Source organism: Mobula birostris, chromosome 6 (genome assembly GCF_030028105.1).
Source record: "Mobula birostris isolate sMobBir1 chromosome 6, sMobBir1.hap1, whole genome shotgun sequence".
In the NCBI taxonomy this organism is placed as follows: domain Eukaryota; kingdom Metazoa; phylum Chordata; class Chondrichthyes; order Myliobatiformes; family Myliobatidae; genus Mobula; species Mobula birostris.
The window spans coordinates 19,800,840-19,828,759 of NC_092375.1; the positions used below are offsets into that span (position 1 = coordinate 19,800,840).

General features: G+C 40.3%; 1 protein-coding gene across 1 annotated transcript in view; it reads right to left on the reverse strand.

Annotated features, from left to right (window-relative positions):
• The window catches only part of hlcs (holocarboxylase synthetase (biotin-(proprionyl-CoA-carboxylase (ATP-hydrolysing)) ligase)), a 171,136-nt gene that overhangs the window by 93,150 nt on the left and 50,066 nt on the right, over positions 1 to 27,920 (reverse strand). Inside the window, exon 6 of the mRNA XM_072259956.1 lies at positions 18,884 to 19,155. Within this exon, the coding sequence (XP_072116057.1) occupies positions 18,884 to 19,155 (272 nt within the window). The remainder of the gene's footprint in view (positions 1 to 18,883; positions 19,156 to 27,920) is intronic.

The following is a 27,920-nucleotide window of genomic DNA, read 5'->3' on the forward strand; positions in this document are numbered from 1 at the left end:
ATTTGTTTAACTCCCCAGTAATGAAAAATGAGCATTCATTCATGCTTCAGGACTGAAAAGCTTTACAGATCACAGGACTTAAAACAATTGAGATAACTCTTGGACCAGGCACTTAACACGAACTATTCACAATAAATCTATCTTCTCATCCAGTCACAAACAGTCCCACTTAAGGGTTTTGGCCCAAAACGTTGACTGTACTCTTTTCCGTAGATGCTGCCTGGCCTACTAAGTTCCTCCAGCGTTTTTTGTGAGTAGCTGTCTTCTAATCCAGTAGGCTTGCTTCAGAATAAATGTACTATAATTAACATGCAAAATAAGGTTGAAGTTATGAGAAAATGTTGTAAAGAATAAACTTAAAAGTTACTTTTCATAGTTTAGCATGCGATACATAAGCAATTAACTATGAAAGTTGGAATAAAAAAATCTTGGAAGATATGAAACAAAATGAGGCAAGTGATTCGCACAGATAGACATCATAGTCAGCATGGACACTGTACAACACTATGACAATGACTGAGGAGCCAAAAAGCTTTGAGATTTCAGATATATTTCCAAGTAATCTCATTATAAAGGCATGAGTTCATCAAAATACTAGGTCAAAAAGAGGATTGTATGGGTGTAATGATAACGATTACTCAATTTCCTGCTCTCCATGCGAGCTGACATTGAAAATAATTCCTACTTTTTAAGGAGTTGGCCTCATCTCTATAAAGTGGTTTCTTTATCTGTCATTGAAACCAGCCCATTTTCAATATAACTTATCCTCCCTATATTTGCTGGCCATCTTTCCCACAGCTCAATATTCAAATTTCCTCTCAAATTTCCATTTACAGCTATCTAATCATTCTGGATGATTCGATGAATAGCTCTTGTACATCTAATAGCAACTCACTATTTCAAAACTACGGTCACTATCTCCTCAAACAATTCATCTTCGGTCCTTCTGATCCTACAAATAACTGGCCCTTCTTACCTGGTCAAAATTTGTTTGCAACCAGCCTTCCCTGCAATTGCATGCCTGAATCTTTACACTCTACTCCCACATTTAAAGACAGTCAAAAGATCCTTAGCAATAGCTTCCTCTCCCATTTACACCTTTCCATCTCTAAGAGCTCCTATTTCCATTGCTGGAAACATGCATACTCATGGTGCCAGATTCCACAAACACATTCCTAACCTATTTGAGCAAACTTTTACTCATCCCTCCCAATTCTTCTTTACTATTTTTGCCTGACAATAATCCACAACATGTCCTGGGATCTTTACCAACATTAAATTACATTTGCTGCATATCTGACCCAAGCTCATCTACCATTGATAAAGCTTACTATAATGTACCATTTAAAAATATTGTGAATGCTTAATGTGTTGACTTGATGGAGAACGGCAAAACTGGTACATAACCTTTAGAAATTGTTTAAATCACTTTGGGACAAGCATTTTATTATCTCAAGTTACTTGTACATAGACAAGTTATTGATACAGAATTTTAATATGAATAGTAATTGTCCCATGCTAATACAAACTCTAGCTCCAGCTCTAACATAGATGAATCTGATCAATGTTGTGCTCTGATCATTGCAGTTAAATCATCGAAGACCAAGCACAGTTCTTTTTGACCAGAAATAATCAAGGATGACACAATCAGCAACTTTGAAATAAATGCTAAATGGCTAACGTTTATCACATTTTGGCCATCAGAATCAACAATTCATCAATATCAATGAGATGAACATTTTAAGCGGCAGGGACTAGTTATAAATGAAGGCTCTTCTGTTCTTTCATACTGATAATCCAAAAGAGACGACTACTCCAAGATTGTAGTCCTAATGAGGATTTCAGCAGATTATTTGTTCAAGCTGTCCAGCAACTGTTGGGGCAGTGGGGGAGGCCACAAAAGCTTATCGCCCAAGTTCGAATCACTCTAATGGATATTTAACTTCAATTAACTAAATAAAATATGGAATAAAAATCTAACATTATTAACCATCAGCATAGCACTATCTGACTGTTATAAACACTCCAATTAGCTCACTGATTCTCTTCCGCAAAGAATATTTTTTATTTTCCTTTTGACATGGAAGGACCCATTGAATCTGATTCAATTTTAAAAAACCACTGCACTCTCCACTTAAATTCCAATAATCCATTTTCTCTCATATGTCCAGTAATTCCCCCATACTCTCTTACCACCCACTTCCACTCTGAATAACTTGAGTGGTTAATTAACCTACCAACTAGCACATATTTGAAATGCAGAAGAAAACCAGAGCACTGGAAGGAAATCTGTACAATCACAGGGAGAACAGAGAGTACCTAATGTCAGACTGAACCCAGGTCACTCTGAGGAAGTACCTGACTCCCCTCAAATGGCCACTCAGTTAATAGCCAATTGGGGCAGACACTAAACAAAGTATTTAATATATGCCCCTCAATGAAATACTGTGGCGGACAACTTGCTGTAGTTTTTTTAAATCATTCTTCATTTAAAAAATACTATTTGCATGATCCTGTCATGATGCATATGGTTAAAAATTTTATTTTGTGCTGCATTCCTGGAGAACACAATGAGAAGGATGGCAAAGGAACTCAGATCTCAGCCCAAAACATCAGCAGTTTATTCCTCACCATAGATGCTGCCTGACTTGCTGAGTTCCTGCAGCAATTTGTGTGTGTTGCTCAAATGTTTTAAATACACATTGGTGCCTTAAGTGGGAGTAGGGAAAATCATCAGTACAGACATTAAATTAAAGCTCTTGCCCTGCACAATAACATTCTATTATTAGCTCACATCTGATTATTAAGAGATAGGAATGAATTCCATCAAAGCAGCAATGAGCCACCCAAATATAAGGTGAATCGGCACTAAAGCTACAGGTAGAAAAATAAAAGAGATCAAACCAATAAAAAGGCACTGAAAGCAATGCAAACAAATTCTGTTGAGATTCCAGTAACTTCTCAACAGAGGTAAAGAACTACAGAAGGAATTTCACTTCAGGAAAAGAGAATCAAACTGGCCTTGGGTTCTTAATTCATAAATTTATGTCACAGCAAGACCATAAAACAATAAATCAACCTTGCATAAGGCAAAGTGAAACAGTTCTCCTGGAAAACTTATGGGGACATATAACCCTTAAATTAGAACCATACCAGTTAACGCATTGGTCTTGTGTTCATGATCTCCACATCCCAATATATGAAACTCATACAATGGCATCACTGATGAGAGCCCTGGTCCAGCACAACATGAGAGGCTTTAAGACCAATCTGGGCAATGTAAGCAAAACCTTCGTATAAAGTTATTTCACAAACACCAACTCTCCAATTTTTATCACAGGTTTGTATTATTCAATTAGTCTAAACACAAGTTTTAAGGACGTCAACATCAAAAATAATAAAACTTAACATGAAGCAAACATTACCTACATAAGCTAGCTAATTTCTTTAAAAAAAAATCAGGAAATACTAATCAGCAATTTTTTTTTATTTGGTTACAAAAGCCTTGCACTATGCTATCATTTTCAATTCGTTTTTAAAACACGGAGCAAAATTTCAGAAACAATTTCTCAAACCATTATGACAGATATAATGGCTTCCACCTGTTTCTGAACCTAAGTGCTGACTGGCATCTTCCCAGTATAAGTGGAAATGTAGACAAAGATCTCCATAGGCTCTGGTTGCTCTACTGCTGTGAGGCCACTGAGGCATTAAATTAGTTCCACCCCACTAACTACCCTCCCATTCTCCAGCTCCTTCAGGCCAAAGGTTTGTCACTGTTGTTATTACAGCAGGGTTAAAAACACACACTTAAATCAGCCTGGCATTTTGGAATTTCAAGCTGGCCTATCCACCACTATACTTCATCCAGTTTAGGACTACTCAAAAACTTCTCTTTCAAATTGCCTGTATTGAAATTGAGCAGTAAATAAATTCTGCATACAATTCAGCACCTCGGTTTCAGATTATTCAACAAAACAAATATTCCACTCTCTTGAAATAAACCAACAATGTTGCCACAGGATTGTAATATAAAAGCAATATAGAATGTAAATTAGCTGAAGAGTCAAAAGTTCACTAAACTTTAAAAAAAATGTTGGACCAAATCTTATTGGTAGTTCCAATCAAAACCACCAGTGTTCAATCTACAATGCCATTGAAACTGCTGGGCATGCGCTGTCCAGAACTAACTAATGGATATGAAAGACAAAATCTGTTAAATTTGCACCACCATTGACATCCAAGCAGTGCAAAGACTTCCTGTGGTTTCCCACCATCACACTAGGGAAAAAAAAAATCACTTCTCAAATCAATTAATAATCTGGAATTACATCTGAAAAAAACTAGCCATTGGTAATAATGACCATATACTACTAAATTGTTGTCAGAACCTTTGGTTTAGGAAAGGAAATCTGTCATCCTTGCCCTATCTGTGACTCCAGACACAGAAGCATGGCTAACTTTTAAATGCCCTCTGAGATGGCCTAGCAAAACACTCACTTCAAGAGTAATTAACAACGGGCAATGTTTCCTTGCCAATTATATTCGGATCCCTAAATATTAACAACACTTTCTTGCAGGATTCCAAGTTCAATTGCTATCAGTGGATACTGTAGGGTTTTGAATGGGGAAGGGGTAGGAAGTAACTTGCATACCTTCCCAAAATTATTTTGAAGAACCTTCACATCTTCAATTATGTATTTGATTTCAGTTTTTACCTCCCATTTATATAGAACATGGAGCAGAGAAACCAGTCATTTGGCCCAACTAATGCAAATCAGCATTTATTCTTCACCAAGCTTCCTCCTATCCACCTTCCTATAAATATAATGGCACAGCCCTCTATTCCCCCCTCCTTTATTCGCTTGTCTTACCTTTCCTTAATATATCCATCTATCACAGCTTGGTATTACAACTGCTCTGCCCAATACCAGAAAATCAGCAAAGTTGTGGATACAGCTTAACACGTCACAGAAACCAGTCTCTCCTCCATAGGCTCTGTCTAAACTATTCACTCCTCGATAAAGAGGCCAGCATAACCTTAGATGTTCCCTTCTCCCCCTCTCATCAAGCAGAAGATACAAGAGCCTGAAAGCATGTAACACCAGGCTCAAAGAGGCTACAGAATACAGACTACATAGAATATGTTACTATTTAATGTTCCTTGAAAATTTTATTTCCACTTTGACTTCCTAATCCTTTCATGTTCTCTTTTTGTGCTATTTTTCCCTTCAATTACAGTATGTAGTTAACGTCTGCCTGTTTCCTCAGTCTCTTTTTAAGCATGTGGTCCTCAGCTACTTTACATCATTATTCACCCATGGAAACACACAAAATTTGTGTCTATTATCTTGTAGTCAAATACGTTCTTCCTGAACTTAAACCTTTCTATTCCATGCCAATATGGCTGTCTACTTATATTCCCAAGTTCTGCTCCTAACCTTTCAAAATATGTTTTCTCCAATGTATTAGCATAGTTTATGTCATACTTATTTCCTTATCCATTGTCAAAGTGAATTATGTTATGCTCACTATTGCCTGAACACTCCCCTACATTCATTTATGATTCATTCTTCGTTACTAGCTATAATAATGAATCCTTTCCCATTGAGCTTTGCACAAGTTGGTTGAGATAAAAATTGTATATGTTATAGGAACCCAATTCTCTTATTGCCTTGAACTATCTCTTTGACTGAAATTAATACTGAGGTAGGCGAAGTTCATAAAATTACTATACTCTATTTAAGTCATGATTCTTCTTTATCAACAGATTTCTTCCTTAACCTCTATGCCCAAAAATGGATTAAATTTTTATTATATTGAACTTAAATTATATTTTATTTAAATCCATACACAATGGATTCCAGTTAATAGAGCCATCAGGGCAATTACCTATTTGGGACAGCTACTGAAGAACAAAAACTAAGTCAGAAAATAGCTGGGATTACCATTGTTTATTTGGAGCAATATGCCACTTCAATGGAGCAGGAGACTGGTGCCAAACATTTTCTACCTAGCATGAGGTGCATGCACATCATGTGGCTGTTAGACACTACACTGTACTTACAGCGAACAGTTTTTAAATAGGGTCAGTTGCATTTGTTTGTGTTCAAAAAGCAATGACTTTTGTCGTTGATAGTTTGCGAGAAATAAGCAGTAGGAGAATTCAGAACTGTTTTGCTCACTGCGGTTTGAAGCATTCAGACTTGGAAATGCCAGAAATGAAAATGAAACTATTTCACTACCTGAACAAGTTAGGGACTATGAAGAATTTGAAGGTATCAATAATCATCTCAAATGTTACCCCTGGTTGCCTTTGGACAATCAGCTCAAACCTGCGGCTCCAATTAGCTATTTGCACATGGCAGCAGCCACATCCCGAGGCACTGCTTTGACAGGTGGTGTAAACCAGGTGAGGGTAGCTGGTGAGTCTTATACCTCAGTGAGATTGGGACATGCCTCCGGCATACAGTTAGCTCCAGCAGTCTGGGCAGATGAGATTTGCAGTGAGACCCGATGGCCAGGAAGACGGTTCTGCAGTATGTCCAGAGTGAGAGCAAGAGCATGACAACACACCGAAGTAGTCATGGTCATCTACTCCCAACCATGGAAGACCACAGTTCTGATGCCTATCCATGCCACTGGACACAGATTTCTGACGTCAAGAGAGTGGAATTGCCCCAGGGCAATGGCTTTCCCACTTTAAAATTAGATTAGGTTCAACTTCATTGTCATTGTGCCAAGTACAGGTACAAAGCCAATGAAATGCAGATAGCATCTAACCAGAAATGCAAAGAATAGTGCTTTTTACAAAATAACTGCAAATGAAAAGTAAGTGCTACAACACACAAATATAAAAGTATTGAGATAGTACAATATGGGTGCAATACTGCTTAGTGCTGTGATGTGAGGATCAGCAGGGTCACAGCCTCAGGGAAGAAGTTCTTCCTGTGCCTGCTGGTTTCTGGGAGTGGAGGCTCCTGTAGCGCCTACCGGATGGGAGGAGAGTAAAAAATCCATGGTTAGGGTGAGATGCATCCTTGATAATGCTTTTCACCCTGCCCAGGCAGCATTTATGGTAAATGTTCTCAATGGTGGACAATTGGGTGCCGTTAATCCGCTAGGCAGTTTTCACCACACGCTGGTATGCTTTGCGGTCCAATACGGGACAGTTGCCATACCACACTGAGATGCAGTAGGTGAATGAGTATGCTCTCAATGGTATAGCGGTAAAATTCCGTCAGTATCCTGGGACTGAAGTGAGCTTTTCTGATGCTTCGCAGGAAATAAAGGCGCTGTTGCACCTTTTTGATCAGGATGGAGGAGTTCAGGGACCAGGTAAAATCCTCGGAAATGTGGACACCAAGGAATATGAAGCTTGATACACGCTCCACTACAGTTCCATTGATGTAGATGGGGGCGTGAGTGTGGTTCCTAGCATGCCTGAAGTCCACAATGATCTCCTTGGTCTTCTGGGTGTTAAGGGCCAGGTTGTTGTTGGCACACCACAAGGCCAGGTGCTGGACCTCGTCCCTGTAAGCTGTCTCGTCATCCCCTCTGATCATGCCAACCACCGTGGTGTTGTCTGCAAACTTGATTATGGAGTTAGAACCATGAACAGGAATGCAGTCATAGGTGAAAAGGGAGTACAGAAGAGGGCTCAGCACACAGCCTTGAGGCACGCCAGTGTTCAGGGTGAGGGTGGAGGAGGAGAGGTTGTCTAACTTAACTGATTGGGGTCTGTTAGTCAGAAAGTCCAAGGTCCAATTGCAGAGGGATGAGCTGATACCAAGCTGACGAACTTTGGCAATCAGCTTGGAGGGGAATCACAGTATTGAACTAAAGTCAATGAACAGCATTCTGACATAAGAGTTGGGGCTGTCCAGGTGGGTCAGGGCAGAGTGAAGTGCAGTGGAGATGGCGTCCTCTGTTGACCTGTTGGTGCGATAGGCAAATTGATGGGGGTCCAGGGTATTGGGCATCCTGGTTCAGATGTGATAGAACCAGTCTCTCAAAGCACTTTGCAGTGATGGCGGTGAGTGCAACTGGGCGGAAGTCATTCAGGCCCGTGGCAGTGGAATGCTTCGGCACTGGCACGATGGTGGTGATTTGAAGTTTATGGGGACAACTGCCTGGGCCAGGGACAGATTAAAAGTACCCGTGAAGACCCCGGCCAACTGCCCTGCACAGACTCTGAGCACACGGCCAGATATTCCATCTGGACCAGCTGCCTTCCGACAATTCACCCTGCTCAGGGTGGCGCAAACACCGGAGGTGGAAAGTGAGAGAGGCAGTTCACCAGGTGGGAGATCCACTTTGAGGATGACCTCCTTGTTCTCTCGGTCAAAGTGAGAGTAGAAGTAATTGAGCTCATCAGGGAGGGAAGCAGAGCTGGAAGGGGGCACAGTACTAGGCGGTTTGAAGTCTGTGATGACCTGTATGACATGCCACATGCACCGGGGTTCCGAGGAATTGAAATGATCCTTGATACTCTGTTTGTATATGTGTTTCTCTCCCCCACAGATTTCCTGTAATTGTTGGGTACAATGGACAATGGCCAATGGTTTTGCTAGTGTTCTAATTTATTCTATGTTTCAGATAAAATACATAATTTGTTACTCAATTCATTTGTAGTTTGTCTTTTTTATAACTTTTTTATCTAGTGTATCCATGAAACTTCGGCTAATTAGGGAAACCACCTAACAGAGCTAAAAGGTACTGGTCCCTGTGTCCCAATTAACCATAATCATCAACATGGCGCTGGCGATCATCGGCAACATTCTGTGCTATATAATTTTTATTTGCATTTCCACAATTTGTTGTCTTCTGCACTCTACTTGATCTTTTATTGAGCCTGTTATAGTTACTATACTATAGATTTGCTGAGTATGCCCATAGGAAAATGAATCTCAGGGTTGTATGTGGTGATATATATGTACTTTGATAATAAATTTTACTTTGACTTTGAATCCACCTTTCATTTCATTTTTCTCTAGTTCTTCTGCCATTATTTTATGCATATATGTACTATTATTCTACTTCCCCATTTTTCTCCCCAGCTTTTCTACATAGGTTATACTCACAATGTACAATTTTAAGTCTTTATTTTGTTAGCTTTAAATTAGGAAATTAGACAAAGAGGTCTTCAGATTTTTAAGGTACATTAAATAATAGAATATTCTATAGATTCATCAATAAGAAAAGGTTGGGACAGTAATGTAGCTAATAAGGAATACACAAAACAGTACAATGGGCTGCAATGGCAAAATGGCAGAAATAATATATCAATATATTACTTCAGCATTCTCTGTCCCTGACCTGAACTTTAACTCTGTTTCGCTTTTCACAGATGCTGGCTTACCTGCTGAATGTTTCCAGCACTTTATATGTTTATTTCAGATTTAAAGCATCTGCAAATTTTGTTTTTGAAATAATAATGGCCCAGATTGTTCAGTAAGAATAATATTGAGACCATCAATACCCAAGGTTGGCGCATGGCCAAGTGGTTAAGGCGTCAGTCTAGTGATCTGAAGGTCACTAGTTCGAGACTCAGCTGAGGCAGCGTGTTGTGTCCTTGAGCAAGGCACTTAACCACACATTGCTCTGCGACGACACCGGTGCCAAGCCGTATCGGCCCCAGTGCCCTTCCCTTGGACAACATCGGTGGCATGGAGAGGGGAGACTAGCAGCATGGGCAACTGCCGGTCTTCCATACAACCTTGCCCAGGCCTGCATCCTGGAAACCTTCCAAGGCACAAATCCATGGTCTCACGAGACTAATGGATGCCTATTAAATTATTATTAATACCCAAAGTTATCAAGGAGTAAATTGGATAGCATCCTTCAACATCAACTCCTGCTCATTAAGTCACTATCTACTTTATCCTGCTCCTAGATAAGGTTTATCTACCACAGAACACATGAAGGGTGTGAATTTATTATATTTATAGAACATTGAACATAGAACAGTACAGCACTGTACTGACCCTTCAACCAAAGATGTTGTGCTGACCTTTTAACCCACTCCAAAATCAACCTAGCCCTTCCCTCCCACATGACCCTCTATACTTACTTGTCAGATAGCACAAGTGTGTAGGTATATCCAACCCAGAGCAAAGCAATCTTCTACAGTGTAATAAATCTTAACTATATAATCATGAAATGTCTCTGGTACTGAAAACTTACTTTTAAAACTTCAAAGACTAAAGTGTTTCAAACTGAAGCTGCAATCTTTTTTCCTCTCTCAAACACACCTTTCTTGTCGTTTTGTTTACTATAAAAGATTTTATACAGATCTAAATCTTTATTTAAGTTTTCTGCTAATTCCCTAATGGGTTATTGAGAAACAATGCTAATTACTGAGTTCACATCGGTCTGAGATGTCCTCTAGTACACTCCATACCATATCAGACTCCTGATAACCAAAGGTTGCTATGCAGAAGCCAACGAAAAGTCTGCAGGCAGCTGTAAGCATAATAAACAGTGATTGGCCATTGACCACAGATCATGACTAATGAACATGTTCAGTCCTCATGAGCCAAAAAATGCAAGTCTCACCAGCAACACCTACATCTCATGAATGAATTTTAAAGTGCGTTTATCTTCATGAATCCAAGACTCAAGTAACTAGAATTCGGGTAGTTTCAATCAACATAAAATAAAAATTTGAAACACAAATGCAGAAAAATCATCTCATTTATTTTTGTTAAGATCACTCTCAGTGTCTACCCACTAGTGGAAGCTTGCATAACTAAATTTTGCAGGATGGAATTCAAGCAGTCTAGGATTAAATACACAATACACTCAGCCTATAGTTTAACTCTACATTTCATCCCCCTTTAGATTTCCACTTCATGATCAAGCATATCATCCACATTTGGTCATAAGACTGTCCATTAGATTTTAGACGGCTGCATTCAAATTAGTTTTTGCTGCATTAAGTGGTAGTTCACTCTAGAAGTTCTGAACAGTAGTTTAAGTAGTCTCTGAACTTATATCGTACTTTCTATGCAAAAGAAACTATCTACATTACCAAGAAAAATTTATTTTATGCCTCAAAATGTCACGCTCCAGCTATTTACATTCTACTTTCCCTAATGGGAATTTAATCTCTTTTATTCTATTTATAGCTTGTGAGAGAAAACCAGAAACTACTGTGAGCCCCTTCATTTGATGAATAAATTTGAACAGCCATATAAGGTTCTGTCAGTTCTAGGGAATCAATATTACCCATGTAATTCTCAAGGAATCTAACTGCGTGCATCGCTTGCCAATTATGCTTCAGTCACTCAGGGAAGAGGGCGCAGTCCAACGGACAGCGTGGGACACTTTGTGGTGATTGCAAGACCATGTTGGACGTTGTTAGTGTAGAATACTGCGAGTCTAATTCACTGGTTCATAGGTGAGACCAATAGCAGGGGAGCTGCATGGCCTTCGTTGTGGTGCAGACCGGGACCTCACCTGCCGCGGCTGGTCAGGAAGGAGACACTGAAGCTGGCTGATTCCATGTTGGGATGGGAGTTTGCCCCTTCTGTCAGCACTGCTCTCCAGTGTTCACTTGGTGCAAGACAAGCTGCATTGCTTCATTCTGTGGCTGCACTGCACGAGATGAGGAACTGCTGTGGGCTGTTCTTGGCTTCAAGACAACATCCATGCATGATCAATCCATAGGCCATGATATTCAGGGACTTGGACTATATCATTACTTTATTTTGTTTTGTAACTATGTTTTTTTGCTATCATAAATGTAAGTGCTATAGATGCTCTGTGTGACTGCTGATTCTGTGTTTTACACCTTGGCCCCAGAGGAACACTGTTCCATTTGGCTATATTCCTGTGTATTGTTGAATGACAATTAAACCTGAACAATATAACCTAATATGTTAAACATATTGATAAACCTTAACATTAAATTCATCACCAGTGGACAACAATCTGCAACCACACCACATACAATCTGCCACAATCCAGTGGGAATGTTTGTTAGACCATCAAAGTGCTTCACCTCTTCTAACTATACACTTCATAATTTGAGAAACCTAACTTACAGATGACAAGTTAATGAATTTCAATATGAAAAATATTATATCCTCGATGACAACATAGCTAAATAGTTATTTGAATAATGAACATATTATTTACTCAGTTTAAATCCTTGAATATTCCATTGTGCTATTCACTGTGCCCAGAGATTGTTACTCAGGTTTTTGCGTTTAGGATATGAATGTGGATTATGGACTCCCCCCTCCCCCATCTTATTTTCTTTATATTCTGTGTTTTTCGCCCGATCATTCTTTGTCTTTTGTGCAGGGGAGGGACATTTGGGGGTTGATGATCATGCTGCCATTCTTTTCTTTCCAGATTTTGCGGCTATCTGGAGAAGACAAATTTCAGAGTTGTATACTTTGATAATAAATGAACCTCTGAAACTTTGTAAAACATCAGAGCAAATAGCCTGTTTGACAGCTACAGTGATGTATGTTAATCAAAGAGGGAAAATGAACATCAGGCAAACTAGCTGTAACACAAACCCTGCTATAGTAAATGAATACAACATTCATCAAGGCTACTACATAATATTATAAATCAAAAACTAGATTTTATAATGTGATAGATGACTTGGTTTCTTCTCACCAGACAATAAATAGTTCCATTCCAGTTTTAATGTTAAGATCAGTGAAAAACAGCTGCAGTAAAGTTCAACCTAAAACAATAGTATTGATTACAAAACCCTATGGAATAAAAAGGAACTGGACTTCTTCCAATCACTGTGAAATCTGAATACATAGGCCCTCTAATATAGAGTACAGAATCAGTCCATTTCACATTCTTGTTTCACAGAATTTCTCCCACTTTTCTTTATCAAATCTAACATGATGCTCAACTCCTTTCACTTTTGCTTATCAAATCTCCCCTTGGGTGCGTATAGACAATTCATCTCATCACTCCGCAACAGTAACAAATTGCATTAAGTCACCACTCGTTTTTATCTGAATTTAGTGTTATTCTTTCATGCCCATCTTGTACTGGCACACACCTGTTTCTCTCTGTCCACATGTAGAAATATTTGTTTTGTCTATCAAAACTTAATAATTTTAACAACCTCCATTAGATCATAGCTCAGCTTTCACTTTTCAAAATAGGGGGTCAGACACTTTGTCCTTCCTTGACAGGTGTATGCAATTTTTGATATAAGCTTTCCCATGATGCTACGTACCTTATGTGGAAACTGGAACAGTACAATTTAGTTCTGTGAAATTTTAAATACAAGTGTATGTTATCTTGCCTATTTTTCTATTCTATTGATGATAGCTAGACTGTTTAAGAAGTGTTGCTCATTGTTCATATCTCTGACAAATAATCAGCTACTACAGTAATCATTGTATTACCTTACAACTTAATTTCATTTTCTTTCTCCATTTAATTGCGTAATATTGTTTTGAATAAATTTGAATGACTTGAATATTTATAGTGTTATTAACTGGTATAGATATTTTAATGATTTATGGAACTTGAATTCCCTATCTTCCCTGTCTTATTTAGCTTAAGTTTCAAGAACTATGTACACATTTCCCTTACAAGTGTAAACATTTAAATGCTTTAAATCATTTGCCAAATATATCCCTATTTTTCAGGTTTATTACTAGCCTCTTGTAATGGTACTTTCCTTCTCAAATTGCCTGTTCCATATCCCTGATTTGAAGAGTTTCATAAACAAATTAAATCTTTAAGTTAGACTCACTTTCTAACTTCATAACCCTTGCTCTTACTTCCTTCTGATGGGAGGTATGGGGTATCCAGGAAGGGGTAGCACCTCTGGTGAAGATGCTTGTCATGTCCGTTCCACAGCAGCTCACTCGCCTTTGATCCCCACTGGTCACTCAGCTCTCACCTGCAGCTTCAAGTAGCTGTTTGCATGCGATACAGCACTACCAGGCAGGCTAAACCAGGTGAGGGTAGTCGGTGGCTTCATACTCAGTTGAGATAGGTTCACTTGAGCATGTGAAGTCAGCTCTGGCAGACGGGGTGGATAAGATCTACAGTGAAATCCAATGGCTGGGAAGATGGTACTGCAACACTTCGTGGAGAGCACAGGGCATTGCAAGGAATAGATGATGTCATGGTCATCCACTGCAACCGAGGAAGATCCCAGTTTGTGGCACTCGTTCGTACCACTGAACCCAGACTTGAGGTCAAGAGAATGGAACCGTTCCAGTGCAACGGTTGGTGAAAGAGACAGAAGCCCATGGAAGAAAGAAAAAGGGGGGGAGGAGCACCAAAGGGAGGTGCTGGGCAGACATCTATGCTCCCTCTGCCAGGACAAGCAGGATCTCCCAGTGGCCACCCATTTTAATTCCACTTCCCATTCCAAAATGTCCATCCATGCCCTCCTACATTGTCGTGACAAGGCCACACTTAGGTTGGAGGAGCAACACCTTATATTCCGTTTGGGTAGCCTCCAACCTGATGGCATAAACATCGATTTCTCAAACTTCTGGTAATGCCCCCCAACCCTCTCCTCTTCCCCATTTCCCATCCCTTGTCCTTCTCTCACCTTATCTTCTTGCCCACCCATCACCTCCCTCTGGTGCTCCTCCCCACTTTTTCTTTCTTCCATGGGCTTCTGTCTTTTTCACCAATCAACATCCCAGCTCTTTACTTCATCCCTCCCCCTCCAGGTTTCACCTATCACCTGGTGTTTCATTCTCCCTCCCCCCCCCAACCTTTTAAATCTGCTCCTCAGCATTTTTTCTCCGGCCCTGATGAAGGCTCTTGGCCTGAAACATCAACTGTACTCTTTTCCATAGATGCTGCCTGGCCTGCTGAGTTCCTCCAGCATTTTGTGTGTGTTGATCCTATATCTATCGTCCAACCCTTGTCCACTCAGATTCAAGTTTATTTATCACATGTACATCGAAACATGCAGTGACATGTGTCATTTGCATTAACAACCAACATACCCAAGGGTGTGCCAGGTGCAGCCCACAAGTGTCACGACACATTCCAGTGGCAACAAAGCCTGCCCACAATGTTCTCCAGAGCAACATAGAACAAAAACAAAACAACAGCAAAACAAGCCCCGTTCCTCCCTCACACCCATGCACATAAACACACAGCCCTCTGTCCCCAGGCCAGATAATTCCATCGTCTCATTGATGCCCTCTATTATCTACTTAAAACAGCCAATGAGATTGATCATCTAAAATTTTTACTAGACTTTTCAAATGAAAATTCTGAGTGAAATTCTTTTACATGGTTCCTTAATTTGATATGAGGTTATTTCATATAATAATAGGGACAACTACCCAACTACTTTTTTTCTGAGTGGCTCATGGGAATCAACCTACTTCCAACTCCATTTCTGGGGGTTCTAAGGTGGTTGATGAGGTCATGAACATATTGTGCCACAGGTGGAAACGGTGTCAGTAACAATGAGAAAGTGGGTATGCAGTCCATCTGCTAATTGTACACTCCCAACAAATGGTCCTGAGGTTCACAATGCCATCTAGAATACTCCTCCTGCATCTTGAGCCATCATAGGCCAGCCGTTCGCACAAGTCGGTGGGAATGATATCCGTCTTCAAGGAAACTTACAGAACAGTTCTGAATCATTTCCCATGCCTACATAGTAATTTCTGGCTGTGACGGAACTCAGAATAGGACCTGCTTCAGTTAATATGCAGTCAAATAATCCTACCTGGCCATGGAGAGTTATACAAGGACCAACACGGCTCCAGTGCTGCGAGCATTAGAGTGGAAGAAGGTGCCAAAGTCGGTTAATATACCCTGCTGGTCAATCTGGAGGATTCTGTGCTTTGAAGTGCATGCGGTATATAGACTAGAATTCAGTGATACACAAGGAGGAAATGGATCATTGCCACAGACTAGGTTCAAGGCTTTGACTTTGAAATACATTTCTCCAGCCAAAGCCTGAACCTGTTCAGGCACACTAAGACACAGGTGAATGTCACCATCAGTATCATCTTTCACTGACAGAAACAGCTCCTAGACGATGGAAAGCATGCCAACATCTTCCAGGGTCTCAATATTGTTGACATACAGTGGAAACAGGAGGGTAGAAAGCTCTAATTTAGTGAATGTTAATTGCAGGGATCATTATTCTCGATTAATGCACCAACGATGACTTGGAGCTTAGCTTCTGAACATGCATTCTGAGCATCACCTGCATACTACAGTTCAAACTGAGGTTGGGGTCTTGGTTTTAAGGTGGAGGAGATGTAGCTTCAACTGTTCCTCATATGTCCTGTAACTAGTTCCACACCAGCAGTAACAAAAGAAAAAAAATGCTGGACACACTCAGAAGCATCCACTCAGAAGAGATGGTGAGTGAAAAGGGCACAAATATCCAACAACTTACTGATGACCATTACACAAGTAGACAATGTAATTGTTCTCAAGGTCTATAGCTTGAAAGTCACTTCTCAGTGAGCCAGGAATTAAAGTGAATCAGCCAGTGCCCATTGAAAAGAAACACTGAAGAAATTTCCGGACTGCAACTTTGTCCTTGACATATTCCACCCTTAATTCTTTCCCACAGTACAATCTATAGTCTACCCTCACTCTTCTTGAGACTAAAAAGATGGCAATAAGGCTTCATGCCACCTGAAAAAACAAAACCAGGGGTGTATGATCTCCCTGTTGTGGAGAACATCACTCACCCATTTTTACTATGAAGGTGAGCTGATTGATCTGTGGTTCCTTCTATTTATTGTGAATCTTTTCTGAGTAGAGATTTTAAGTTATCTATTTCTCAGTTCTCTGTTCCCAGATCTTCATGAGAAACAATTACGTACATTACTCTCTCTACTATGCTTTTTCTAGCAAATTTTAAAACGTATGATATATTTCATCCAGACCAATGGCTTTATCCAGTGACTGATTAGACCATAAGATCCTAAGATATTGGAGCAGAATTAAGCCACTTGGCCCATCGAGGCAGCTCTGCCATTTCGACACGGCTAATCTATTTTCTCTCAGCCCCAATCTTCTGTTTCTCTCCATATCCCTTCATGCACTGACCAATCAAGAATTTATCAACCTCTGCCTTAAGTATGCATAAAGACTTGGCTGCCTGTAGCAAAGAATTCCACAGATTCACCACCCTCTGGCTAAAGAAATCCCTCTTCATCTCCGTTCTAAAATGATGCCCCTGTATTCTGAGGCTGTATCCTCTAGTCGTAAGACACTCCCATGAGAGAAAACATTCTCTCCACATCCACACGATCTAGGCCTTTCACCATTCAATAGGTTTCAATGAGCTCATCCCTCATTCTTCTGAATTCTAGTGAATACAGGCCCAGAGTCATCAGATGCTCTTCATAGGACAAGACATTCAATCCTGTCATCATTTTCATGAACCTCCTTTGAACCCTCGCCAGTTTCAGCACATCCTTTCTTAGATAAGGAGCTCAAAATGGCACACAACACTCCAAGTGAGACTTCACCAATGCTTTATAAATTCTCAAAATCACAGCTTTGCTTTTATATTCTCGTCCTCTTGAAATGAATGCTAACATTGCATTTGCCTGCTGCACCACAGATTCAATTTACAAATTAACATTTAGGGAATCCTGTGCAAAGACTCCCAAGTCCCTTTGTGCCTTGTTTTTTTTTTGTATTTTCTCTCCATTTAGAAAATAGTCAACCCTTTTATTTCTTCTACCAAAGTTCATGACCATACACTTGCAAACACTGTATTCCATCTGCTATTTCTTTGCCCATTCTCCTAATCCAAGTCCTTCTGAGGCCTCCCTACTTCCTCAAAACTACCTGGCCTTCCACCAATCTTCATATTGTCTGCAAACTTTGCAACAAAGCCATCAATGCCATCATCCAAATCATTGACATATAATGTAAAAAGAATCAGCCCCAACACAGACCCCTGTGGAACACCACTAGTCACTGGCAGCCAACCAGAAAAGGCTCCTTTATTCCCACTCTTTGCCTCCTGCCAATCAGCTACTGCTTTATCCATTCTAGAATCTCTCCTGTATCAGACCCCTGAGCAGCCTCATGTATGGCACCTTGTCAAACGCCTTCTGAAAATCCAAATACACAACATCAACAGGCAATATCTTTGGAAATAAATGAACAGTCAACATTTTGGGTCAAGGCCCTTCATAAGGGCTGGAAAGGAAGGGAGAAGATGTCAGAATAAAAAGGTGGCGGGGAGGAGGAGGAGGACAAGCTAGAAAGTGATTGGTGAAGCCAGGTGGGTGGGGGAGGAGTGATGAAAACACCTAGTGACTAGCAGTTCTGTGAATGAAAATTCCTTGCTAATGAAAGGTCAGACTGGTTCAAGCTGTCAGGAAGATGACAGTAACTCAAATAATCATGCGTTACAATAGTGGTGCGCAAAAGAGCATCTCTGAACGCACAACACTTCAAACCTTGAAGCGGATGGGCCAGAGCAACAGGAGGCCATGAACATACACTCAGTGGTCTCTTTATTAGGTACAGAAGATACCTAATAAAGTTGTCACTGTGTATATATGGTGAATAAAATTACCCCTTGATCTCCAAGTTTCATAGAAAAGTAAACAGATTTCTGGAATGAAAACTCTAAAACAGCAACTGAAGTCTCAGAATGCCATGTAAAAATAGAAATTGACATTCCATCACCATGTAAAAGTGGTCATATCTACAGTAAAAGCAAACACAGGGTCCTAGTCATCCATCACAGTTGCATTAATTACTTTTCGTGCAAACAGGCATTAATTATACTATTGATATATAAACAGTGTGAGAGGTGGAAATGAAACAGAAAGGACTGTTAAGACGGATTCCTGTGCTTCTTCACGATAAATGCTGACGTTTATTAAAGCGAGACTTTAATCTAGACTCATTTTAAAGGTATCCTTACCCGTCAAAGACATCCATCGTAGTTGAGATCACTTCACTGAAGAATATCAATTGACCCAACAGCTGTGTTTGAAGATTTTCACAGTAGATTTTGGGATCAAAGTATTCTGACGAAAATGTATGAGATTCTGTAATGAGAGGCAAGCAGCTGGGGGACGCCTCCATTCCCGGTTGCCTGTTTGTTACAGCTTTCAAAGATACCTTCGGTGATTTAAGTACACCTTCTTTATCCAGTTTAGGCCACAGCCATCTAAGGAAAGTTTGTTGCATTTCCTGAAAATATAAAAATTACAAGTTTCAAAAAAATTATGATTTAGTGAACTGCCCAAATCAGCTGATTTTAATCTGTAAGAAAACTGGTACCCATGCAATTGAATCCATATGAAAGCAATCTAACCTAATTTGAAACCAACAGCAAACTAATATATAACACTGTTAGAATTCTACTCAGGACTACCATTCTGAAATTTATTGCCAACAAAATTAGAGATTATTAACTACTGTTGTTTTTACTAGTTAAAATGGTTTCATCCATCCAAAGTGCCCACATTCTTTTAAAGAATACGGCACCAGGATATGGCACAGTTGGATGTATGACAAAGCTTTCTAATTAGACTAAAAAAAATTCTCAAAAGACCAAGGAACTGATTGTGGACTTCAGGAAGGGGAAGTCAATGGAACACACACCAGACCTCATCAAGGGATCAGCAGTTTGAAAGGGTGAGCAGTTTCAAGTTCCTGGGTATCAACGTCTCTGAAGATCTATCCAGGGCCCAACACATTGATCCAATTACAAAGAAGCATAACAGTGGCTATATTTCATTAGGCGTTTGAGAAGACTTGATGTCACCGAAGACTCTCGCAAATTTCTACAGATACACCATGGACAGCATTCAAACTGGATGCATCACAGTCTGGTATGGGGCGGCCACTGCACAGGATCGGAAAGTTGCAAACTCAACCAGCTCCAGGCTGCTATACTACCTCCTCCTTAATGGTAGCAATAAGAAGAGGGCATGTCCTTGGTAATGGAAGCCCTTAATGATGGTTGCAGCCTTTTTGAAGCATTGACTATTTTTATTTTTAACATATAACATATAATGTATTACATTGTACTGCAGACTCAAAACAGGAAATTTCACAACAGTGTGCCAAAGATATTAAACCTGATTCTGAGTGTGCAAACTTTCTCTAACGTATTAGAGTGAAGTGTTCTATATCCAGGCCATCCATCCTCCACGCTTCAAGCAAGGCTGATAATTTATGTCATATTATGGCAATTTTCTAATGTTGGGCCTTATCAAATTAGCACTAGTTTGAAGCCAAACACAACTTGATTTAGAAACTAAAAGCCAGAAGACAATCAAGAATTTAATCTATTTCGTCTGAGGTAGCATTGAATATACCCTAGAAGCACAAGGCATTTACAATCCACTGAAGTTTCATTTTGACATCCTTAATTTTTAAATAGACAATAGGTGCAGGAGTAGGCCATTCAGCCCTTCGAGCCAGCACCACCATTCACTGTGATCATGGCTGATCATCCACAATCTGTACCCAGTTCCTGCCTTATCCCCATAACCTTTGATTCCACATCTTTAAGAGCTCTATCCATCTCTTTCTTGAAAGCATCCAGAGACTTGGCCTCCACAGCCTTCTGGGGCAGAGCATTCCATATATCCACCAGTCTCCAGGTAAAAAAGTTTTTCCTCAACTCAGTTCTAAATGGCCTACCCCTTATTCTTAAACTGTGGCCTCTGGTTCTGGACTCACCCATCAGCGGGAACATGCTTCCTGCCTCCAGCATGTCCAATCCCTTAATAATCTTATATGTTTCAATAAGATCCCCTCTCAGCCTTCTAAATTCCAGGGTATACAAGCCTAGGCGCTCCAATCTTTCAACATATGACAGTCCCGCCATCCCGGGAATAAACCTTGTGAACCTAATGTGCTAATACAATGAATAATGGACATCCAGACTCAAGGAAACCTTCCTCTCCACTACCATTAGGCTTCTGAAACGATCACGGCTTGACCATTCCCTTCCCAGTGTTACCATGTTCTAAGACTCTTACTACCTCTCTATGCTATTCTGTTACCGTCACTTCAGCACAGGGGTTCCCAGCCTTGCTTAATGGTATTGGTCTATGGCATAAAAAAAATGTTGGGAACCCCTGCTGCAGCATTTTTTTTTGCGCGACTTCAAAGTATTGAGGACAGGAGATGGGATGTTGTATGGAAAGACTAAATAGGTTAGGATTTTATTCCTTGGAATGTAAAAGAGAGGAGATTTGATACAGCTACACAAAATTATGAGGGGTATAAATAGGGTAAATGTAAGCAAGCTTTTTCCACTGAGGTTGGAAGTGACTACAACCAGTGGGCGTGGGTTAAGGGTGAAAGGTAAGAAGTTTAAGGGGAACTGGAGGGGAAACTTCTTTACTCAGAGGGTTGTGAGCGTGTGGAACGAGCTACTGGCACAAGTGGTGGATGCGAGCTCAATTTCAATGTTTAAGAGAAGTTTAGATAAGTACATGTATGGCAGGGGTATGGAGGGCTACATCCCCACTGCAGATCAATGGGAGTAGGCAGTTTAAATGGATCGGCATGGACTAGGTAGGCCAAAGGGACTGGTTCTGTGCTGTACTTTTTTATGTCTCTATTGCCCTACGATCCTTGTATCTGTCACTGTTTACTCTTGTCATGTTTCACACACAAAAAGAAATTTCATTGCAGATTGATGCATATGACTAACCTGAATCTGAACCAACTCAGGCAAATATACCGAGGTAAAAATAAAATCAGCTATGTGTGCTATATAAATTATATGGAACAACACAAACATCAGGAATTCTGCAGATGCTGGAAATTCAAGCAACACACATCAAAGTTGCCAGTGAACGCAGCAGGCCAGGCAGCATCTCTAGGAAGAGGTACAGTCGACGTTTCAGGCCGAGACCCTTTGTCAGGACCTGACGAAGGGTCTCGGCCTGAAACGTCGAATGTACCTCTTCCTAGAGATGCTGCCTGGCCTGCTGCGTTCACCGGTAACTTTGATGTAAATTATATGGAAGTTTCTTTTTTATTCACAGTGGCAGTAAGAATTGGCCAGAGTAAGACCAGATGAGAAAAATACTGAATAGCTTTGACACTTACTATCATGACTTAAGGAGGGGGGTTAAGAGAACCACGTTGCAATAATTTAACCTGCCTGTAATTTATAAGGATAACCTGCAGTGCGTACCACAGTACAGGCCAAGTTCACGCTGCAGATAGAGTGAATTTCCGAACCAAGAGGAACACTAAGCAGACTATTTTTACAGCTACTGCAGTTACAATGAATGATCTGGAAGCAATCTTGCAAGCAGCCTACACTCATCAGCAAAATGTTTATTGAGACAAAGTGGCCAGGTCAAAGGTTAAATGTCACCTTCAAACTACTGACATACCTAAAAAGGAATGAATACAAGTTTTTAACTTACGAGAACAGTACGTTTTTGTATTCCAGAGATTCATATTAAAATATGAGGTACACCTAACAATTTGGTTATAATACCCACTATGTCTATATATTGTAAAACTTCTATTTCTTAACAAAACTCTAGTTTGTCAGAATATTCATCTAAGCTACTCATAGTATAATGATTTGCAACACTGCTTTCCCTTCCAGAACTGCTGTGATTCTTAAACTGGCCAAGGCTGAACAGAGCCCAATGTTGTATAAATAATTTCTTTTAAATGTAATGTTAAATAAGACAAACTGCAATAGCTTTCTTCCTCTTTACCAATTACTATAATTATTAATGTAATTAAACACATTTATAGGACAAAGTGAAAGCTTCAATTCAGACACATCGCGACTATTACAAATATCTTATCCAAATGTTGAAATGTTTGTTTTGCCCAGACCTCTCAAGCATATACATACACCAAATGAAAGGAATTGGCAAAAATTGTTCCAGGTAATTTGCTGGCTGTAATGGGGTGTTTAAATACTAAGAGACATAAATTATAAATTTGGATGGGAAGAGTGGAAAAAGAGCCAGGCAAAATTTTTTTCACCTGAAGAATTTATCACAGAAATAATACAATATTACAAAGAAAGGTTAGAAACAAACAGTACAAATGGATGCAGGAATTAAAAGCAAATTGATTGGGTAGTAAATGCAGGAGATACTACAGAACCCATCGTGGTGAAGGGTCTCAACCCAAAACATCGACTGTTTATTCTTTTCCATAGATGCTGCCTGACCTGCTGAGTTCCTCCAGCACTTTGCATGGATTGGATAGTATAATGGAATTGACCCAAGAAGAAACACTGAAATCATTGATAGTTCAATTAATAAAATTACTTGATTCCATATAACACTTTAACAAAAGATAATAAACAGATTACAGAATTCAGAAGAATCCTTGAAGAAATAAGGTTGCTGTGACAAAGTGAGAAGTTAACAGTAACAATGGCAGACAAGCTCTATAATCATGCCTATAAATCCTCCTCCAAAATAACTGAAAGTGAATTTTAATATCATCAAATAGCACTTCTGTTTCAAAGTAATAACTTTCCCCTATTACTCTTCTCTCAGCATACTTCTTTGTCAAAAAAGTGGGACCACTTCAGGAAGCTGTCTAGCTTCCTGAAAGTGTCTACCTTTTAAGACACTCTGTAGAACACTGCCTTTCACCAAAAGATCATCTGTAAGATATATTCAAGTAACTAATCTCAGCCCCAAACGTCAACTATTTATTCATTTCTATACATGCTGCCTGATTTGTTGAGTTCCTTGAGCATTTTCTGTGTGTTGCTTCAGGTAACCTAAGCTGGCAAACAGATAATGCTAGAGACACTAGGGACATACAAGTTGACAGATTTGCAGACACAGAGAAAGCTTCCCAAAGGGTTCAGCAAGAAACAAACTGCTTGAGAATATAAGCAGAGGAATGGCCAATGGAGTTTCATCCAAACTAGTGCTTACACCTTGCTTACACTTTGGGAGATCAAATGTAAGATACAAGTGCAGAGTAAATGGCAGCACTGATGTACAGAGAGATCTTGGGGTGCAGGTTCACAACTCCTTGAAAAGTGACAACACAAAAAATAAAGTGGATAAGAAGGTTAATGGCATACTTTCCAAATGAACAGTCTCAGCCTGAAACATTGAATGTTTATTCCTTTCTATGGATGCTGCCCGACCTGCTGAGTTCCCCCAGCATTTTGTGTGTTATGGCATACCTGCTTCCATCGGTTGGGAGATGAGGGTAAAAGTAAGGAAATCATGTTACAGCTGTACAAAGTGCTGGTTACGCCACATTGTTTGCACTGCATTACAGAATAGATGTGGAGGCTTTGAAGCGGGTGCAGAAGTGGTTCACTGCAATATTACCTAATTAGACAGTATTTAAAGGAGATGGTGGATAGGGCATATTTTTGTTATAAGCAGAGAGTGGCAGGTGCCTGGATACGCTGCAAGAGGGCATTGTCTAAGCAGACACAATGGCAAAGTGTAAGAGGCAAAGAACGGAAGGATATAGACCATGTGCAGGCAGAAATTGGCATCATGATCAGCACAGATATTGTGGGCAATGTCTTGTTCCTGTACTGTACTGTTTTATGTTCACAATCAGAATCAGATTTAATATCACTGGCATATGTCATGAAATTCATTAACTTTACGCAGCACTGCAATGCAATACATGATAAATACAGAAAAAACAACTGAATTACAGTAATTGTATACACGTCTATTAAATATTTAAGTTAAAATAAGTGGTGCAAAGAAAAAACAGAAATTAAAAAAAACTAGTGAGGTAATGTTCATGGGTTCAATGTCCACTTAGAAGTTGCATGGCAGAGGGGAAGGAGCTGTTTCTGAATTGCTGAGTGTGTGCCTTCAGGCTTCTGTACATCCTTCTTGACAGTAACAATGAGAAGAGGGCATGTCCTGAGTGGTGAGGGTCCTTAATGATGGACGCCGTCTTCCTAAGGCACCACTCCTTGAAGACGTCTTGGATACTACGGAGGTTAGTGCCCATGATGGAGCTGACTAATTTTACAAGTTTCTGCAATTTACTTCAATCTTGGGCAGTAACCCCACCCCCTCCCCCATACCAGATGGTCATGCAGCCAGTCAGAATGCTCTCCTCAGTACATTTGTAGAAGTTCTCAAGTGTTTTTATTGACAAACCATATCTTCTAAACTCCGAATGAAATATAGCCACTCTCTTGCCTTCTCTATAGCTGCATCAATATATTGCGCCCAGGTTAGGTCCTCAGAGATACTGGCACCCAGGTAATTGAAATGTACCCAGGAGAGCATTCGGACTGGCATACCCCTTTGTCACCATCTAAAATTCTGCCAACAACAGCTGTACCATCAGCAAATTTATAGGTGACACTTGAGTTGTGCTTAGCCACAGAGTCATGGGTGTAAAGAGAGTAGAGCAGTGGATTAAGCACACATCCCTGTGGTGTGCCAGAGTTAACTGTCAGCAAGGTGGAGGAGTTATTTCGAATCCACACAGATTGTGGTCTTCCAGTTAGGAAGTCGTGTATCCAGTTGCAAAGGGAGGTACGGAGGCCTAGCTTCTGTAGCTTTTCGATCGGGACTGTAGGAATGATGGTGTTAAATCCTGAGGTATAGTTAATAAACAGCACCCCAACATAGGTATTTGCACTGTCCAGGGGATCCAAGGCCACGTGGAAAGCCATTGAGATCACGTCTGCTGTTGACCTATTGCGGCAATAGGTAATTACAGTGGGTCTAGGTCCTTGCTGAGGCAGGATTTGTTTCTAGCCACGTCCAACCTCTCAAAGCATTTCATCACCATAGATATGAGCGTTACTGGACAGTAGTTGTTAAGGCAGCTCACCCTTCTCTACTTGGGCACTGAAGGGTCTCAGCCCGAAACGGCGACTGTACATTTTATATAGATGCTGCCTGGGGTGCTGAGTTCCTCCAGCATTTTGTGTGTATGTTGACTGGTATAACTGTTGCCCTTCTGAAGCAGGAGAAAACTTCCAACTGTAGCAATGAGAGTGCAGATGTCTTTGAATACCCCTGCCAGTTGCTTGACACAGGTTTTCAGGGCCTTGCCGCTCCACCGGGCCCTGTCGCCTTGCGAGGATTCGCCCTCTTGTAAGAGGGCATGAGATCTGCCTCCGAGACAGGGGATCACAAGGTCACGGGAAGCACAGGAATCCTCATAGCTGTAATTCTATTCTCCCTTTCAAAGCAAGCACAGAAGGTGTTGAGCTCGTCTGGTAGTGAAGCATTCTTGGTTTGGGGTTTTGCTTTGGAGGAAGTAATGGCCTGCAAACCCTGCCATAGTTGTCATCTACATTCAATCAGCTGGTCAGGCAGAATAGTTAGAGAAAACAACCTAATTTAGCAGCTCTGACAAATGGCGAGAGCAGAAAATGTTAATCTATCTTTTTCTCCATTTGCTGATTGTTTTCATATTGTCCAGCTTTGTTTAATATTTCCAACGTCTGCACCATTTCATTAATATTCTATATTGAAATTAAACCTATTTATTTTTTTTAAAGTTACAAGGTTGATCACATATAGTGAAAAATACACAAAAGGTGAAATCAGATTGGACTTAAAAAAGGACCAAGAAGAAATACATTGCACCAGCGACAAACAGTTAAACACAGAAATTAATCAGTAACATTGGCCCATATTTGCAACACAAATATGCTACAATTGACTTCAAAAGCTTTACATACTTAAAAGTTTAAATGCCTTCTTTTTTTTAAATAGAGGAATCATTAACAATCTGGCAGTGAAATGTGACAGTGTTGACACTCTGCTTTTTATCAGAATGACATGGTTTCCGGGCATACTTGAGAACACGTAACATAAACCAGCCTGACAATTTGAGTGAATGTTGATTGTATCAGATTCAAAATTATTTATTTATCACATGTACATCGAAACATACTGAAATGTCTCGTCTGCATTAACACACACACACACACACACACACACACACGTGCTGGGGATAGCCTGCAAAGAAAGTACGGCAGTGTCTCTACTTCCTTGCAAGATTGTAAAGGTTGAGCACGCCACCTAAAACTTTAACAAACTTCTACAGATCTCCCGGTGGAGAGTATACTGACTGGTTGCATCACAGTCTGGTATGGAAACACCAATGCTCTCGAATGGAAAAGCCTACAAAAAGGTAGTAGGTACAGTCCAGTCCATCATGGGTAAAACCCCTCCCCACCATCAAGCACATCTACATGGAGCACTGTCACAGGAAAGCTGCATCCATCATCATGGATCCCTACCATCGAGGCCATGCTCTCTTCTCACTACTGCCATCAAGGTGGTGGTACAGGACCTTCCGGTTCCACTTCACCAGGTTCAGGAACAGTTACTACCCCTCAACAATCAAGCTCTTTAACCAGAGCCGATAACTCCACTCAACTTCACCCACCCCAACACTGAACTCATTCCACCCCCATGGGCTCACTTTAAGGACTCTACAATGCATGTTCTCGATGTTTACTAAATTTTTTTTCTTTTTTTCTATTTGCACAGCTGCTTGTCTTTTGCACAATGGTTCCGTGTCCATCTCTGTCGCGTGCATTTTTTATTGATTCTATTGTGTTTCTTTGTATTTACTGTGAATGCCTGCAAGAAAATGAATCTCAGGGTAGTTTATGGTGACCTATATGCACTTTGATAATGAACTTACTCTGAACTTTGACGCGTCATCACACATTCCAGCGACAACACAGCATGCCTTCAACGCTCAACATAACGACATACTGCAACACAGGCAGCAACAACAGCAGCAAAATAAGCCCTTTTCCCACCCGCTCACTATGTCTGACACACACACAAACCCCCACCCCCCTCAGAACAGAATGATATATTAACATAAAGCCATATCTGCCCTAGTGGTATTCCCACAGTACTTTTCAAAGAACAGTAAGACAGTTCTCTCCTTGTCCTGTCCAATTTGTATCCCCTAACCAACATCATTAAAACAGATCATCTACTCTTTATCCTACTGCTGCTTTGTGACTT